Here is a 14,666-nt window from a genome sequence, read left to right as displayed (position 1 = left end):
TGCCAAGAAGCCTAAAGGGGGGTAGCAATTCTGCGTTAACTTTTAGAAGCTCAATATAATTACTAAAAAGGACCGCTATCTACTGCCATTAATTAAGGAGACGTTGACAAGGCTATTAAGAGCTAAAATCTTTACTAAGCTAGATGTTTGGCAGGCTTTCTACTGTATACGGCTAAAGGAAGAGGTAGAGGAGTTAACTACCTTCTGTATAAGGTACGGATCGTATAAGTACCGCGTCCTACCCTTTGGACTATGTAACGGCCCTATATCCTTCCAGAGGTTTATTAACAGCGTCCTTTTTAACTACCTGGACGATTTCTGTACAGCCTATATAAACGACATCCTAATCTATTCGGACGACCCGCTGGAGTATAAGATCTACGTTAAGAAGGTCCTGTAGAGGCTTTAAGAGGTAGGCCTATAAGCGGATATTAAGAAGAGTAAGTTTAGCGTTACTGAGACGAAGTTCTTAGGCTTTATTATTGGTACTAATAGGATTGCTATAGACACTAATAAGTTAGCTATGATTAGAGATTGGGAGCCCCCTACTTTTGTAAAAGGAGTATAATCCTTTCTAGGGTTCTATAACTTCTACTAGGCCTTTTTAAAGGATTATAGCCAAGTCGCACAACCGCTTAGTAAGCTTACAAAGAAGGAAGCATGGTATTTGCTAGGGGAGAAAGAGCTTAAAGCCTTTAAGCGAGTTAAGGCCCTTATACTATTGGGCAGTGTAATAAAGCACTACTTACCGTTTTAAGACACCTATATAGAAACTAATGTAAGTGACGGAGTAGTAGCCGGGGTGCTAAACTAGCTGTAAGACGATGAGACCTAGAAGCTAGTAGCCTTCTTCTTAAAGACAATATCCCCTAAAGAGATGCGGTATAAGATCCATAATAAGGAAATGCTAGCAGTGATAAGAGGCCTATAGGAGTGGTAAGGTCACCTTGTCAGCCTCCAGCGTACACCCTTTACAGTAATTACGGACTATTAAGCCCTTAAGTACTTTACAACTAAGAGGCTACTAAACCTACGGCAGGCCTACTAGGCAGACCTACTAGCTAATTTCTATATGCGGATTACCTATAGGCTAGGTATAGCGAATATAGTGGCTAATACCCTATTACGAAAGTAAGAGGACCTAAAGACGCAGAAAGAGAAGGACGTAGCCGCACGTACTATGTACTTAATCAACCCCGCCCTTATAATTGCTATACTAGAGATAACCTCTAAGGACCCCCTAGTTGCAGCAAATCGCGAATAGCAGCCATACGAGCTAGTTAATTAGATACTCTAGGCCAATCGAACTAGTGAGTTGCTAGTAGGGCTACGGCAGCTAGCTAAGTAAGACTAAAAGGGCTGGAAGCTCTAAGGAGGACTACTTACCCGCTTTAGTAAGCTAATGGTCCCTAATACTGACTACCTCCGTACCTACCTTATTGTAGAGGTATACTCTCGCTAGGTAACCGCTTACCTAGGCAAGACGAAGACTAGGAAACTCGTAGTAGACTAATACTATTAGCCAGGACTACCCTTAGACTGCGATACCTACGTAAGAAACTGTAGGGCCTATAGAAGGACCTATATACCCTAGGACAAAACCCTAGGCCTGCTACACCCCCTATTAATTGGTGAACGCTGCTAGCAGTACGTCTCCTTTGATTTTAAGTCCTTCCTAACGGACAAAAAGGGGTTCGATAACGTCTTTGTAGTCGTTAATTAACTAGGCAAAAGAGCCTTCTTACTACCCTACTATAAAACTGCCACCGTAGCTAACGCAGTAAACCTATACTACTAATACGTCTAGCGCGTATACGGCCTCCTAGAGACGGTTATATTAGATTAAGGACCCTAATTTATTTTAGCCTTTATAGACGAGCTATATAAACTAACCGGCGTTAAGCAAAAGCTCTCTATATCCGGTTACCTATAAACAGATAGCAATACAGAGGTACTAAACCAGTATATTAACCAACGCTTAAGGCCCTTTATTAACCACTACTAGGACAATTGGTCAGAGCTCCTCCCCTATATAGACTTTATATAGGCAATCTTACCGCACAAATCTACTGGCTTCGTACTATATGAGCTAGAGCTAGGATTCAAGCTAAGGCTTTACTTTAACTAGGAGGAACGTACATAAGTAACCTTAACACCTCGTAAGAAGCTAACATAATAAGAAGCTTAAGCTTTCGTATATAGGACCTAGGACGCAGTTAAATGGGTAAGAGATAACCTAGTAAAGGCCTAAGAGCGGCAGACAAGGCAAGCTAATAGGCACCGTCGCGAACCAGACTTTGGAGTAGGTAATCAAGTATACGTTACTAGGAAGGGCTAGGCTACCAACTAATTAAGTATTAAGCTAGATAGACAGCTCGTAGGGCCCTACAAGATTCTAGGTATGAAAGGACACTTATATATTATCGACCTACCCCCAAACATAAAGATGTTAAACGTCTTCCATGCCGATCAACTACGAAAGGACCTAGATAACCCCCTGCCGGGCTAAAATAGGGAGCCAAAGGAGCTAATCCTAATCAATGGCGAGCTAGAGTACGAGATTAATAAGATCCTTGCTAGTAGAACCTACTATAGAAGGCTACAGTATAAGGTTAACTAGGTAGGCCACGACCTAGACAACACCTAGTATAACGCAGACGGCTTTATCGGCGCCCCCTATAAGATCAAGGCGTTCTATAACGAGAGACCCCATAATGCTAGACCACCCGTACGGCTGTTGTAATGGCTAGAGGCGTATCACAAGGACGTAGATCTAGAGCCCTTAGAGGAAGATAATAAAGCAGAGAAGGATGGAAGGGCAAGACGGATAAGGAGAGCCTAACTACGAGGATCAAGGGCGATCCTCCTGGCTTAAAGGGGGGTAATGTGACGGTTCGTCTACATAGCTACCATCGAGGCGTTGTCGGTTACGGATTAATGTTGCCTAAACGTTGCCCCGACGACCGAATATGTACATAGTCGTCTACCGCGCCCCCTTCTTTGAGCCCTTACCTTAGTCTATTTATAATATAGCCCCTTATTGTTGCTTAATCTATTAGATCGCTCCTACGGAAAGCTAGCCGTGACACTAATAAATATATTAGAAACCTTTAAGGGCAGATTTAAATCTAGTAGGACTTAATATAGGCTAGATAAATTCTTTTATAACCTAGCTAAGGCTAAGGGCTTTTTAGGGGCTACTTAGTACTTACCTTAAAAGGTATAAAATATTTAAAGAGGTATTTATACTATAAATAGAAAAAGAATATAAACCAACTGGCTAAGGCCTTTAATAGTTTAAAACTCCGCTATAGACCTAACGCCTAGCATTTAGATAATTAGGTTTATAAGGTAAATAATTTCTTTAAAATATTAATAATATAGGATAATACTAAAGAACGTATATACTAGATTATTAGTAAGATTAAAGACCAACTACTAAACTAGATTACACATAATTAGCTTAATAAAGAGTAAATTACTATATAGCTATAGCTATAAACCTCTCTAAAAAAAATAGACTTAAGATCCGTATATTATATAATATAATAATCTAGAGCTATTCTAGAATAAGATATAACTTAATCGCTATAACTTCCGCTAGTCTATAAACTTTATAGAAACTTATACTTAATAAATAAATTTAGAGCTCTTTAAAAATAAGGTCGGTAGCATATATAAGAAAAAAAAGATTAGGTTTATCTAGGCTAGAATTAAGCTAGTAATTTATAATAAAATAAAGCGCGTAGGAGCCCTATCGCGGATTACTATATATACGGATTTTAAACAAGCAGCTCTAAACGCTAAATATACGGTAAGGAACTAGGCCTCTTTTAGTAGAAAGCTAAGGGGTTACTAAAAATATAGGTACTTTAATAATAATATAGGGTAGATCTAACCTTTAAAGAAGCCGCTCTTAAAAAGACCTTTAAAAGGGTTAAAGTTAGGGGCTTTAAGTAACGGAAAAGACTTCTAGAGCCAACCTAATACCTATTTAGCACCTTTATAGGAACACTCTAAAAAGTTAAAAAAAAATCTAAAGGTAGATTCTATTAGAAAAACAAATAGGGTAATAACCGTACTAATAATCTAAAAAAAGAAAAGCCCTAGTTATAGACCTTTCCTAGCTATAACTAGGGCAAGATATAAAAGGAAAGACTCTTTATATTACTATTAAGCTAAAAACTGTACTTTCTATAGGCGAGGTATATTAGTTCTAAGCACTATATAATAGCGGCGGTAAAATTAATCTTATATAATATAATTTGGTAAAATAAAGTAAAATTTTTATTTTTATTTAGCCTTAAAAATAGCAATTTTTTATAGGTTTTTTTTTTAAAAAAAAAGTTAAGCGAGTGCTAGGCCCGCTACGTAGGATAATATAAGGCTAGTGCCGGTCGGGGACCAGTTGTGAGGTGATAAGCTCCGCACCACTCAGCCACACAAACCCGCAAAAGGTAAGTAAGTGACTGGCTTGATGCCAGACACGGCTGTGCGGAATAATATATATAGGCGAGGTGACTTCGTTACCTGACACCAGTCGCGGACCTATTACCTTTGTCTTAGCATACTTAGACCACATGGGACGCCGGATAAATCCGGCCCGATGGCACTAAACTAGTTTAGGCCATCTGTCCCTGTGTGGTCTAAGACACTTTAGCTGACGTTTGTAAAGCACGTCGCGATATCCGCATGGCTAATATTACGGATATTCACTTCTTATTCTTACGACAAGTTTAGGCAGCTTAAAAAATCCATTAATTATATACTAGGCTCCAGTGAATTAAATGGTCTACATAAGAAGTCTCCCCGCCTTCCCGTTTCTAATATTAATTTTAAAATAGCCGTAACGCGGTTTACTAAAGTGAATAATTAGCAATATCCGCACTAACAACACGTTAATCTTAACCACCCACTCTCCATCCATTATATCCATAATCTAATAATTAAAACCTATTAAGATCTATCTATTATAACATGTTTAAGTCCTCCTTGTCTTTATCTAACCCTCTATTTTCCCTCTACTGCTTTTAAGCGCTATCCACCAATACCTCCATCAAAGCGAATAAGGCAAAGAGGTCGCAAACTATAAGCTAGTTAAGCAGATTAATAAGCTGGCAGTACGCAATAGGCTAGGGATTATATTAAAATAGATCCCTAGCGGTCTCCACGGCTATATAGCCTACGGAGGGAGCTACCCCAGCTTATAAGTAGCTCTTATAAACTTCAAATAAGTAAGCTAGATAAAGCTATTGCGGAGATATATCTGTACCGCGGTTATACGGAGCAGCTTAAGGCCCTAAGGGTGCTAATATTTAAGCGGCGAGATCTTATACTTATGGTAAAGACGTCTTTTGGCAAGAGTATAATAATGTAAGCACTACTATATCTTATACCTAATGCAGTTATTATTATTGTTCTTCCACTTAACGCGATTAGGTTAAAGTAAGTAAAAAAGATTATAAAGCTACCTTATATTTAACCTGTTTATATATAGGAGAAAACAATATCCGCCAAGCTAATTAAGGATATCCGCACGGGCAGCTACATATATATCCTTATCTCCCTAGAGCTTTTGGTTAGTAACAAGCTATATAAGGTTCTAATAGACCCAATATTTCGTTTTTATATTGCCCTTATAGTGGTTAATAAAGTATACCTACTTGCTAATTGGGGAGAGACCTTCCATATAGCGTACACACAACTCTTTAAAGTATGTTTAGTCTTAGTTAATAAGCCTTAGTTTGTATATACCGTAACACTAAACCCATCTACATTTTGGACTATATATAAGCTAGCTAGGTTTAAACCTAATATACAAGTTATTAAAACCCTAATCAATTGGTTGGAGCTAAAGATTATACGGAGGGTTATGACCGCGCCAGAGAAGAAGGACTTTTGAGCTCTTTACTTTACTATTACTACTACTCTAGTGTATTTGTATACTGCTAGTAATAATAACTAAGGAGAAGGCGAGTAATCAAAAAGCCGCTTAATATCCGCACAGTAGATATACCGCTAATAGTTTAATTAACTTCAGCTAATTTTAAAGACGATCATCTTCTTTAATTCTAAGGAGTAGATAGCTGCCTGTCATAATACTATTCGCAGCTAGTTAATCCATCGCGGCTACAATGCTGCTATTGCTAGAGAAGTGGTATAGAGCTACCACGCAACGCTTGCGGATATTAATAAAGACCGCTTATACGCCAAATATATGCGCCCAACGTCTTAAATTTAAATTTTTGTTGCATTAAATGCAGTAGCACACAGTATAGATATTCCGGATATCTACCGTTTAATCTAATATGGAATGCCTTGTTATAAATCCTATAATATACTGGCACAGCGGTTTGGCCGGGTAGGCTAAGGAGAAGGCCTCTTAGGCGAAGCAATCTTTATGGTTAAGAGCCGCTGGCGGGGTCCTTATAATAAATTAGGTGGTTCTAAGTATATATAACCTCAGTATATAGGCGATCTTTATATAAGTGCGCTACGCAATAATATCCGCGGGCGACAAAACGCAGAGACTACGGATATTGTGGGCGATGCTTTATTTATAGCGTTAGTTAGTACTAAGCAGTTAGTAGATACAAGAAGCGGGCGTAGGTTAAGCCCTAGTAGTTCTACAGTACGCCTACCTAAAGAGCTTATCATACCAACCTTATGCCCAAAGAAGCAATTAACTAATGCGCAGTTGCGTAATAAACTACCGTTTACCCTATAGCGGCTAGTTAATAAGGATTAGGTATACTTATAAGTAATATAACTTACATACTATAGAGACCTACAGTCTACTATTAGTAAAGACTTATGTTATAATAACTACAACCTAGCAATATTTATGGATTGCGAGTACGATATCCGCACTAGCTATAGTGCGGATATTGCGAAAACCCGCCGGGAGCCTATATTAAGCAATATATAAAAGTGGTTTACGTAATAGGCGGAGGCTAGGTATCAGGATACATTATAGACGCCTATAGTTAATTATATTATACCAGATAAGCAGCTTTATCACCTCTGTAATATAGGGTAGGTTCTAGATACGGTATTATTAAGGCAAGCAATACCTAAGTAGGATCCTAATATCCTCGGTAAGGAGCTTCCGTCCCTTATTAAGCTTTTAGTAAATAAGGAATAAAAGCAGAAATAAAAAGAAATAGGGCAACTCTCAGGTTCTTCTAGGTTAATTATATAGATATCAAAGCGGTTTTCCTAAGCGTTAGAGCAGCACGCTGCTACGGATAAGCGCTTATTATAGGCTCTTATACGGGCTTCACAGGTTTTAGATAGGAGATTTAAAATATTAGCGCCGTAGCAATTAGCGCCTTACTATAGCGCTAATATATTATAGGCTAGTTAACAGTCAGCTATAAACCTCTTGCCAATAACTTAGGAAGAGGATATACCTATACCTTTGCTAACTTTTGGGTCTCTAGCTCCTACTCCTCCATTATTACCCTTATACTAGCCGTTAGATATATCTATGCCGCCAATAACCCGCCAGTTAGATACATCTTTATTAGTACCATAAAGGCGGTTGGCGCGATTAAATAGAGGCAAACATATACAAAGAGTACTATAGGAAATTAACGGCAACGCCAATTAGTATATAGCGGGCTAATATTAGGCGAGGTTAGTTGATATTAGGCGGGGTTAGCTAATACTAGGTAAGTTTACCTTATATCCGCTAAGCGGATATTATAACTATAGTAGCTAATATCTATTAGAATAACGCCCCCCCTTCCCCTTATACCTTATACCCCTAGTAAGCGCGGCCTAGAAACTAAATAGATTAATTAATTAATAATATTAATTACTTGGGAATATATACTAGTGCTACTAACTATAGCGGATATTAAACGGTTATAGTAATAGCTTATAGCTAATATTTTATATTACTCATCGAGCAACTTATACATAGGTTAAAGCTAGGTTTAAGTAAAGTTAGTAGGGAGTACGAAGCTATTTAGCTTATTATTATTATTATAGAAATTAAGCTTATTAAATACGGTGGAAAGATTACTGCCTAGCCGTGAATTAAACTTGTTAAGGGCAGATTAATTAAGTTGTTTAATACCTAGTTATAGTAGAGGCGGCGCTTCCATCTTTACTCACCATGCCTAACGGCGGATAATAGAACCTTTGGTAATCGCATTAGCAAGCAATTAAATATCCGCTGTAGGAGATTTAATAGTATATTAAGTAGATATTCGTTCACCAAACGTAATCTTAAACTTTACACGTAGTGGCCCTATATAATTAGTTATATAAATACTCTAGCGGAAGAGTAAGTCTAGGTTAAATGTTAAATTGCCACAAGTATATATAAGCTGCTTTAGCTCCCTATTAAGTAGCTCGTTGTTAAAATCTATTAGGTAGTAACTATCCTATTCACCACAGATATTCACTAGACTATTTACTAGGATAGCTTACTAGAGCTTAGGGGAATAAGCATCTGTTAAAGTTAACTAGAAGAAACGTAATATCTCTAGTAGATAGTTCTTATTTTAACTACCTATGAAATAAATATAAATGCGGGGGAGCACACGGCTAAGTAGGCTAATATCCGTAAGCTTAATGGCGTGCTTAAGGACTTTATACGTCTCTACTAGTTATAAAAAGTGGACGTGCGTTAGAAACTCTACATTAGCAGGCTTAGAAAGTGTTTATAAGGATGCAGCACTGCTAGCCTACTTAAGGTAACTCTTTTGCCGTGGTTCCGCAGGCTAGCTGGTATAGTTGGCCGCCCAAAAAACTTCCTAACTGAAAACCGCTGTGCAAATATCTTTAACTACTGCTAATAGACGTTACGGAGATAGGCTTTTAAGGTACCGCTTAATATCTATAGGCGACTTAGTGTTATAAGACTCCTTAATCTAAGTATGGAGTAATACTATAATATAAGCGTCGAAGCTATAGAGAATTAGCTCCTCTATATAATAAAACGGCGTACGCTCAGCTAGGATATTTCTTTAACCTAGGTGGTTTATATAGGTATATAGCGTAGAGTACTCTTAGGCTGATTGCTTACTACTATAGTAATACCATATAACTATATATAGGTAGTTTAGCTTTAGGTGCTAAAGAGCTAGAATAGGTAGAGCCTAACGCAGGCTATTATAGGCGGATATTAACTTAGTACGTTCTCCCTAACATAACCGAATAAGCTTTATAGTTTTTTAATTACTATAGATTAGAAACAGTCACTCCTTAAATACTTTATCAGTACGTTATAGATTTATTTAATAGAGAAAAATATTATCTAGTACCTTATAGGTTTTAGATATAGAAGCCTCTCCAGTTATAATAGGTCCTAGGTTAAACCTAGACGTCCATATAGCAGGTATTACATTAATAGAAGGCATACGTGGATGTTTAAACTATAGGTTTTTGCTAAGTAATATATTAAGGCCTAGGTACGCCTCTATAATAGCTTTATAGATTAAAGCTATTAAGATCTGCTTCTGTATCTCGTCTTATAAATTACTTAGAGCCTCTACAATATCCGAGAACTTAATTAGAATATCCGTATAAAGCATACTCTATCAAAGCCCACTATTAGGTATACTTATACTAAAGACAAGCTTGCTAGTCATACGCGAATAGAACGTCCCAGTATCCTTAAGTGTTTAATGCTGAACTTATTAGAGGTAGTCAAAGTTATTATAGATAATAATAGTATTAGAAGCTGCACCTATTAAGCGGATTTTTACCTATATATAGGTTAGTATATACCTATACCGCGGAGATTATAGGCTAAACCTTAATTCCTAGGCTATCCGCTCCTTCTGCCGGTTTAAAGTAATATAACTATTAATTAATCCAAGCCTATAGAGCACAGAAAGCACGCGGCGCTTAACGCTGTTAGCTTAAAGATATATCCCTAGCAGCCGTGGGATACAGTTTGTGGAGTTTTGTAAAAGGCCAAATATAAGCGTAGAAGCTATTAGAATCGCACGGCCTTTATATAGAGAACATTTGCGTCAACCCTTTTGACATACTATAATTATATACTCTAGTATAGGTGCGTAAGTCTTTACGGCTTAATAGTACTGCCTAAGGTTAAGCTACTTAATATCCGTATATTAGTTAAAGCTGCTAAATAATAACTCTTTCTCCCTTAGCTCTTTAAGCTCTCCCTAGATAGTAAAAGCAATACTAGCACCTACTATACCGCGCTTCTTTATCTCTTTAGTATAGATATCTAGGATATTAGTATCCTCTAGGAGTTTGTTAAGGAGCTTTCTTACTCTTTTTTTCTTTAGTACCTTACGTAAACCTTTAGCTATTATAATCCATTTAAGCGCTAGGTCTCCTATAGACATCCGCTATAGCCTAAAACGGTTAATAATTACCTAAACCTTCTCTGCAGCGGATATCTTCTCAGCGGATATTGCGGATATTATAAATATTTTATCAACTCCTGCTTCTTTATCCTCTTAGGGATCTATATAGTTTGGCAGTAGTAAGTAGGCTATTAAGGACTGCTATTAAGCTGCGGATAGCGATAGGGGAGACAACAGGGGAGACGATAGGGGAGATAATAGGGGTAGGATAAGACGGCTAATGCCCTCGGGCACTATATCCGCTGTATCTCTTAATCCTCTAGCGGTATTAGTTAATAGAGAGGGTAGTTTATTATTAAAAGCTTAAGAAGACTGGCTCCTGCTAGACAAAATAGAGGGGTTTCTTTAACGCCTTTTAGATGCGCCCATGGCTAGTAGTTAGTTCTAGAAAATCTATTAATTAGAGAGCTAATTAAGGCAATTCTAATGCAGGTATTAATAGAATAATAGACGTGGCGGTTGCTTATATTAATTTCGTTAAAGTTAATGGTTTACCTTATATAAATAGACCGGCTCGGCTTCCAAAAGCTTGCCAAAGTGGCTCAGACCAAGAAACAGATGGATCGATTAAATAGGTTAGCTTGCGGATATTCGATTATCCGCGCAGCGGATATTCATCTGTTTCTTGGTCTAAGCATGCTGAGTCAACTGTTACCTAAGAAATTTTTTTATTTATTTAATAATATATTTTATATCTATTTAGCTAGCGTGGTTAAAAAGATATAGATATTTTTTAGAATTTTAATTAGGCGCTGACACAATGACTTTCTGTAGGTGACTGTATATAGAGCAGCTATCGTTCTCTCTAAATGCTTTTCTCAGTGCATTGAAAGGAGGACCTGCTGCAAAGCATGGTCAATTTTTGCCTCCCGCAAGTTTTGTGGACGATTCACCTTGCACTCACACTAGCAAATCCCATCAGTGCGCCAATAGTGGACCTCGGTTACGTGCGGTACAGAGGTTTTCACAATTCAACAACTGGGTACGTACACACGCTCATTATTTTATCCATCACAACGAATAACCAACTTGTTCCTATGACGGCTCACACTTCCTGATGATGCTACAGCCTGACCTCTTACTATGGTATCCGCTATGCAAAGGCGCCAGTGGGGCAGTTGCGCTGGAGAGCACCCGTTCCCATCGACACCCACACCGCTCCACGTCCAGATATTCTCAATGCTACCATGCATGGCCCTTCATGCATCCAGAGTACGCCAGCTTGGGAGCCGTCAGCTTCATCAGTGACTGTGGAAGGCGATGAAGATTGTTTACTGCTAGATGTTATAACTCCCAGCGTGCCCGTGTCGGCAAACCTGCCGGTCATGGTGCAGATCCACGGTGGCGGTTCGTCAACTCCGTTCTCCATCCTACACCTCTACTCAATCTATATATCTTTTACGTCTCAGTTCTCGGCCTCAGCTTCTAATGTTCTGCATCAGGTTATGTCAGAGGCAGCTCTGCAACGTATCCCGGCAACGCGCTCGTTTACCAGTCCTGCGGCAATCTCATCTACGTCTCGATCCAATACCGGCTAGGCCCTTTTGGCTTTCTGGCCGGTGACGAAGTCAAAGCGGATGGGATCTGGAACGCTGGGCTACTGGACCAGCGCGCAGCGCTGCATTGGGTGCAACGCCACATCCACCAATTCGGCGGCGATCCATCCAAAGTTACCACTATCGGCGGAAGCGCTGGAGGCGGGTCTGTAAGCATGCAGATGATGCTGCATGGCGGGGTGGAGAAACCACCATTTAGGGCTGCCATTGCCGGTAAGTGCGTCAAGCATACGTACCCTTTATCTGGGTAGCTTATGCCAGCAGAATACCCATGGTGGACCCCGATATACAACGACAGCTGGCTTGCCGCGCAGTACAGCGGGTTCGCAGACGCCGCGAACTGCTCTTCGGTCTATTGTCTGCGTAATCTCTCCGTAAGAGACCTACAGCGCGCGACAGTGACGTCCTACCAAACCGCCTACAGCGCCCGCCAGTACGCATACGGGACGTTCTACTGGGGCCCAGCCGTCGACGGGCACGCCGTCCCCGACTATCCTGCCGCGGCGTTCCGCGACGGGAAGTTCACAAAAATCCCCGTGCTGGTGGACCGGGATGGCTTCGAGGGCGTGTCCTTCACCAACTTCTCCCTCACCACCACAGCCGAAGTCCTAGCCGACCTCAGCACCCTCTGGCCCTCGATCGCACCGGGCCGCCTCGCTGAAATCCTCGCCCTGTACCCGGCCTCGGCGTACAACGGGACCGCGCTGTCGGCGCAGCCATTCTTCCAGGTTTTACAGGTCGTTTATGGGCCTATTGCGCCGCTGAACACCGCGTTCGCGCGGCGACAGGCGGTGTTCGGCGACGCGCTGGTCGAATGCCCCACGAACCTGATTGCGGGGGCGGCGAGTGCGCGCGGGCTGCCGGCGTGGAAGATGGTGTTCAATGCCGGGTTCCAGCTGCATAGCGCCACGAGCGCGTTCCTGTTCTCGGACCCGATAGTGCGTAAGTCTACATATGTCCTTGCCGGCCCCGCCGCCCTTTGCTAGATTGCGACCGCGGCATTACTTCTGCGACCGCGGCTCGCCGTGTTATTGGTGCTGACGGGATTTGTGCAGCGTCGCCGGGCGAGCTAGGGAATACGACGTTCGGCCCCGTTTTGCGCGACTATTTCGTGTCGTTTGCGGTGGAGCTGGATCCGAATCGCTGGGCTACGGTGGCGAACAAGACTGTTTGGCCGCGGTTTGAGGTGGGGACGGAGAGCGTGCTGGACGTGGGGCTCAGCAGGTTGGATTTAAGGTTAGATAACGCAGTCACATTCTAGCACTACAAGCGAGCTGGGTCCATCAGTAAATCGACAACAGTAAAGACTGACGAAAGCTTAAATTATATCGATTTAACTTCCCCAGATGATAGGCCCGCCACATGATGGCTATCTCAACCAGTCCACCAGACAGCGACTTCACTCACAGTGGTGGCCTATCCAGACTGCTTTCTTTAAGGCTTGGCCTTGACGTATAAGTTATCACTGCTATATCCTTCAGTTATCACGCAATGATTTACTTCTCCTGCTACTCGCCCTTAAGCTTCTCTCCAGACTGTACTCTTTTCCTGATACTCATCTCATACAATCATGGTCCCTGGAACGGATCCTCCGCGGCCAGACGCGTCCATAGATCCAGAATTTCTGGGTATCACAGGAGTGTTCCTTGAATTTGGGATCGCAATCTATATCGCACACATTTACACCCGACTGCGGCCGGCTCAACGACTCGGGATTGATGATTTGTTTATCACGATAGCCGTTGTAAGGGATAGATTCAATTCCCTGCCGCAGTACAGAGACACTAATCTGCTTGCACCAAATCTTCATGACGGCTAATTGGGCTATGTGTGTGCAAGCAGCCCAATATGGCACGGGACGCCACAACTACTTCATCCCCGCCGAGAAGCAATAAACGCCGGCCGTATCCTCCACATCGTGCAGCCCATTTGGATCTGGGCCGTCGCATTCATCAAGATCATGCATGCTGCTGCGCATCCTCCGCGGCACAATTTGGCGCCTGTTCCTCTACGCCATGATCGGTTTAGTTTCCCTCTCCACTAGCTCATTCACGCTTATACTGCTCCTGCAATACCGGCCCGTCTCCGCTTTCTGGAACCCGAACACGCCTAACGCCAAAATGCTGGGGTCCGCTTCCGGCCCAGATAGGCCTCTGGCCCAATGCTGCGGCTTCCATAATCACCAATTTCACACTCACGGTGCTACTCCTCGCCTCCATCCGCAAGATAGACCTGCCCTTGCGCCAACGTGCCGTTATCGGCCTACTCATGTATATGGGCCTCTTCGCCACCGCCACCGTCATCGTCAAGACAACCCTCGTCAAAACGTACAGCACCAGCGGCGACAACTTCTACCGCATAATAGACCTGTACATGTCGGGCTTCCTGGAAGAAGAGATTGGTTTCATCGCCGTCTGCATTCCTTGTCTCAAGGCGCCGTTCGAGAGAGCGCTGAAACAATGGAAATTTGCATCTGGTGAGGAGCTAAATTTAAACACGGTGCACAGTTAAAGTGGACATTTGCATTTCAACAAAAGCCAACACCTGAATCACCCGCTCGAGTCTATGAAAGCGCGCACTCTTTGATGTGAAAATGATGATGCAGCGAGGACGCAGAGTTGGGAGGGTATTTTGCCCATGGAGGCCATGAACGGGGAGATTTTGAAGACGACGGGGTTGAGTTTTGTGTCGGAAGTAAGAGATTTGGAGAGTCGAGTGGTTGTCGGTAGATTGTAGAGGGGCAAGGACGTGTTAGGCG

The 14,666-nt window shown here is 41.6% G+C and overlaps 2 protein-coding genes across 2 annotated transcripts; both read left to right on the top strand.

Annotated features, from left to right (window-relative positions):
- Positions 1–11,203: 11,203 nt before the first annotated feature.
- K441DRAFT_611499 (alpha/beta-hydrolase) lies at positions 11,204–13,169 on the top strand (the record flags this gene model as incomplete). Its single annotated transcript, XM_067645575.1, has 5 exons — positions 11,204–11,334; positions 11,422–11,699; positions 11,795–12,121; positions 12,170–12,846; positions 12,978–13,169. The coding sequence occupies 5 exons, from the start codon at positions 11,204–11,206 to the stop codon at positions 13,167–13,169; spliced, it is 1,605 nt and encodes a 534-aa protein (XP_067503886.1).
- Positions 13,170–13,478: 309 nt separating this feature from the next.
- K441DRAFT_677588 (uncharacterized protein) lies at positions 13,479–14,419 on the top strand (the record flags this gene model as incomplete). Its single annotated transcript, XM_067651082.1, has 2 exons — positions 13,479–13,652; positions 13,937–14,419. 2 exons carry the CDS (start codon positions 13,479–13,481, stop codon positions 14,417–14,419), a joined length of 657 nt encoding a protein of 218 aa, XP_067503885.1.
- Positions 14,420–14,666: the final 247 nt, after the last annotated feature.

The sequence above is a fragment of the Cenococcum geophilum genome (genome assembly GCF_001692895.1).
Source record: "Cenococcum geophilum 1.58 unplaced genomic scaffold K441scaffold_22, whole genome shotgun sequence".
Taxonomy (NCBI): domain Eukaryota; kingdom Fungi; phylum Ascomycota; class Dothideomycetes; order Gloniales; family Gloniaceae; genus Cenococcum; species Cenococcum geophilum.
The sequence above is the reverse complement of the archived record's forward strand: the minus strand, read 5'-3'. Positions and strand labels throughout refer to the sequence as shown.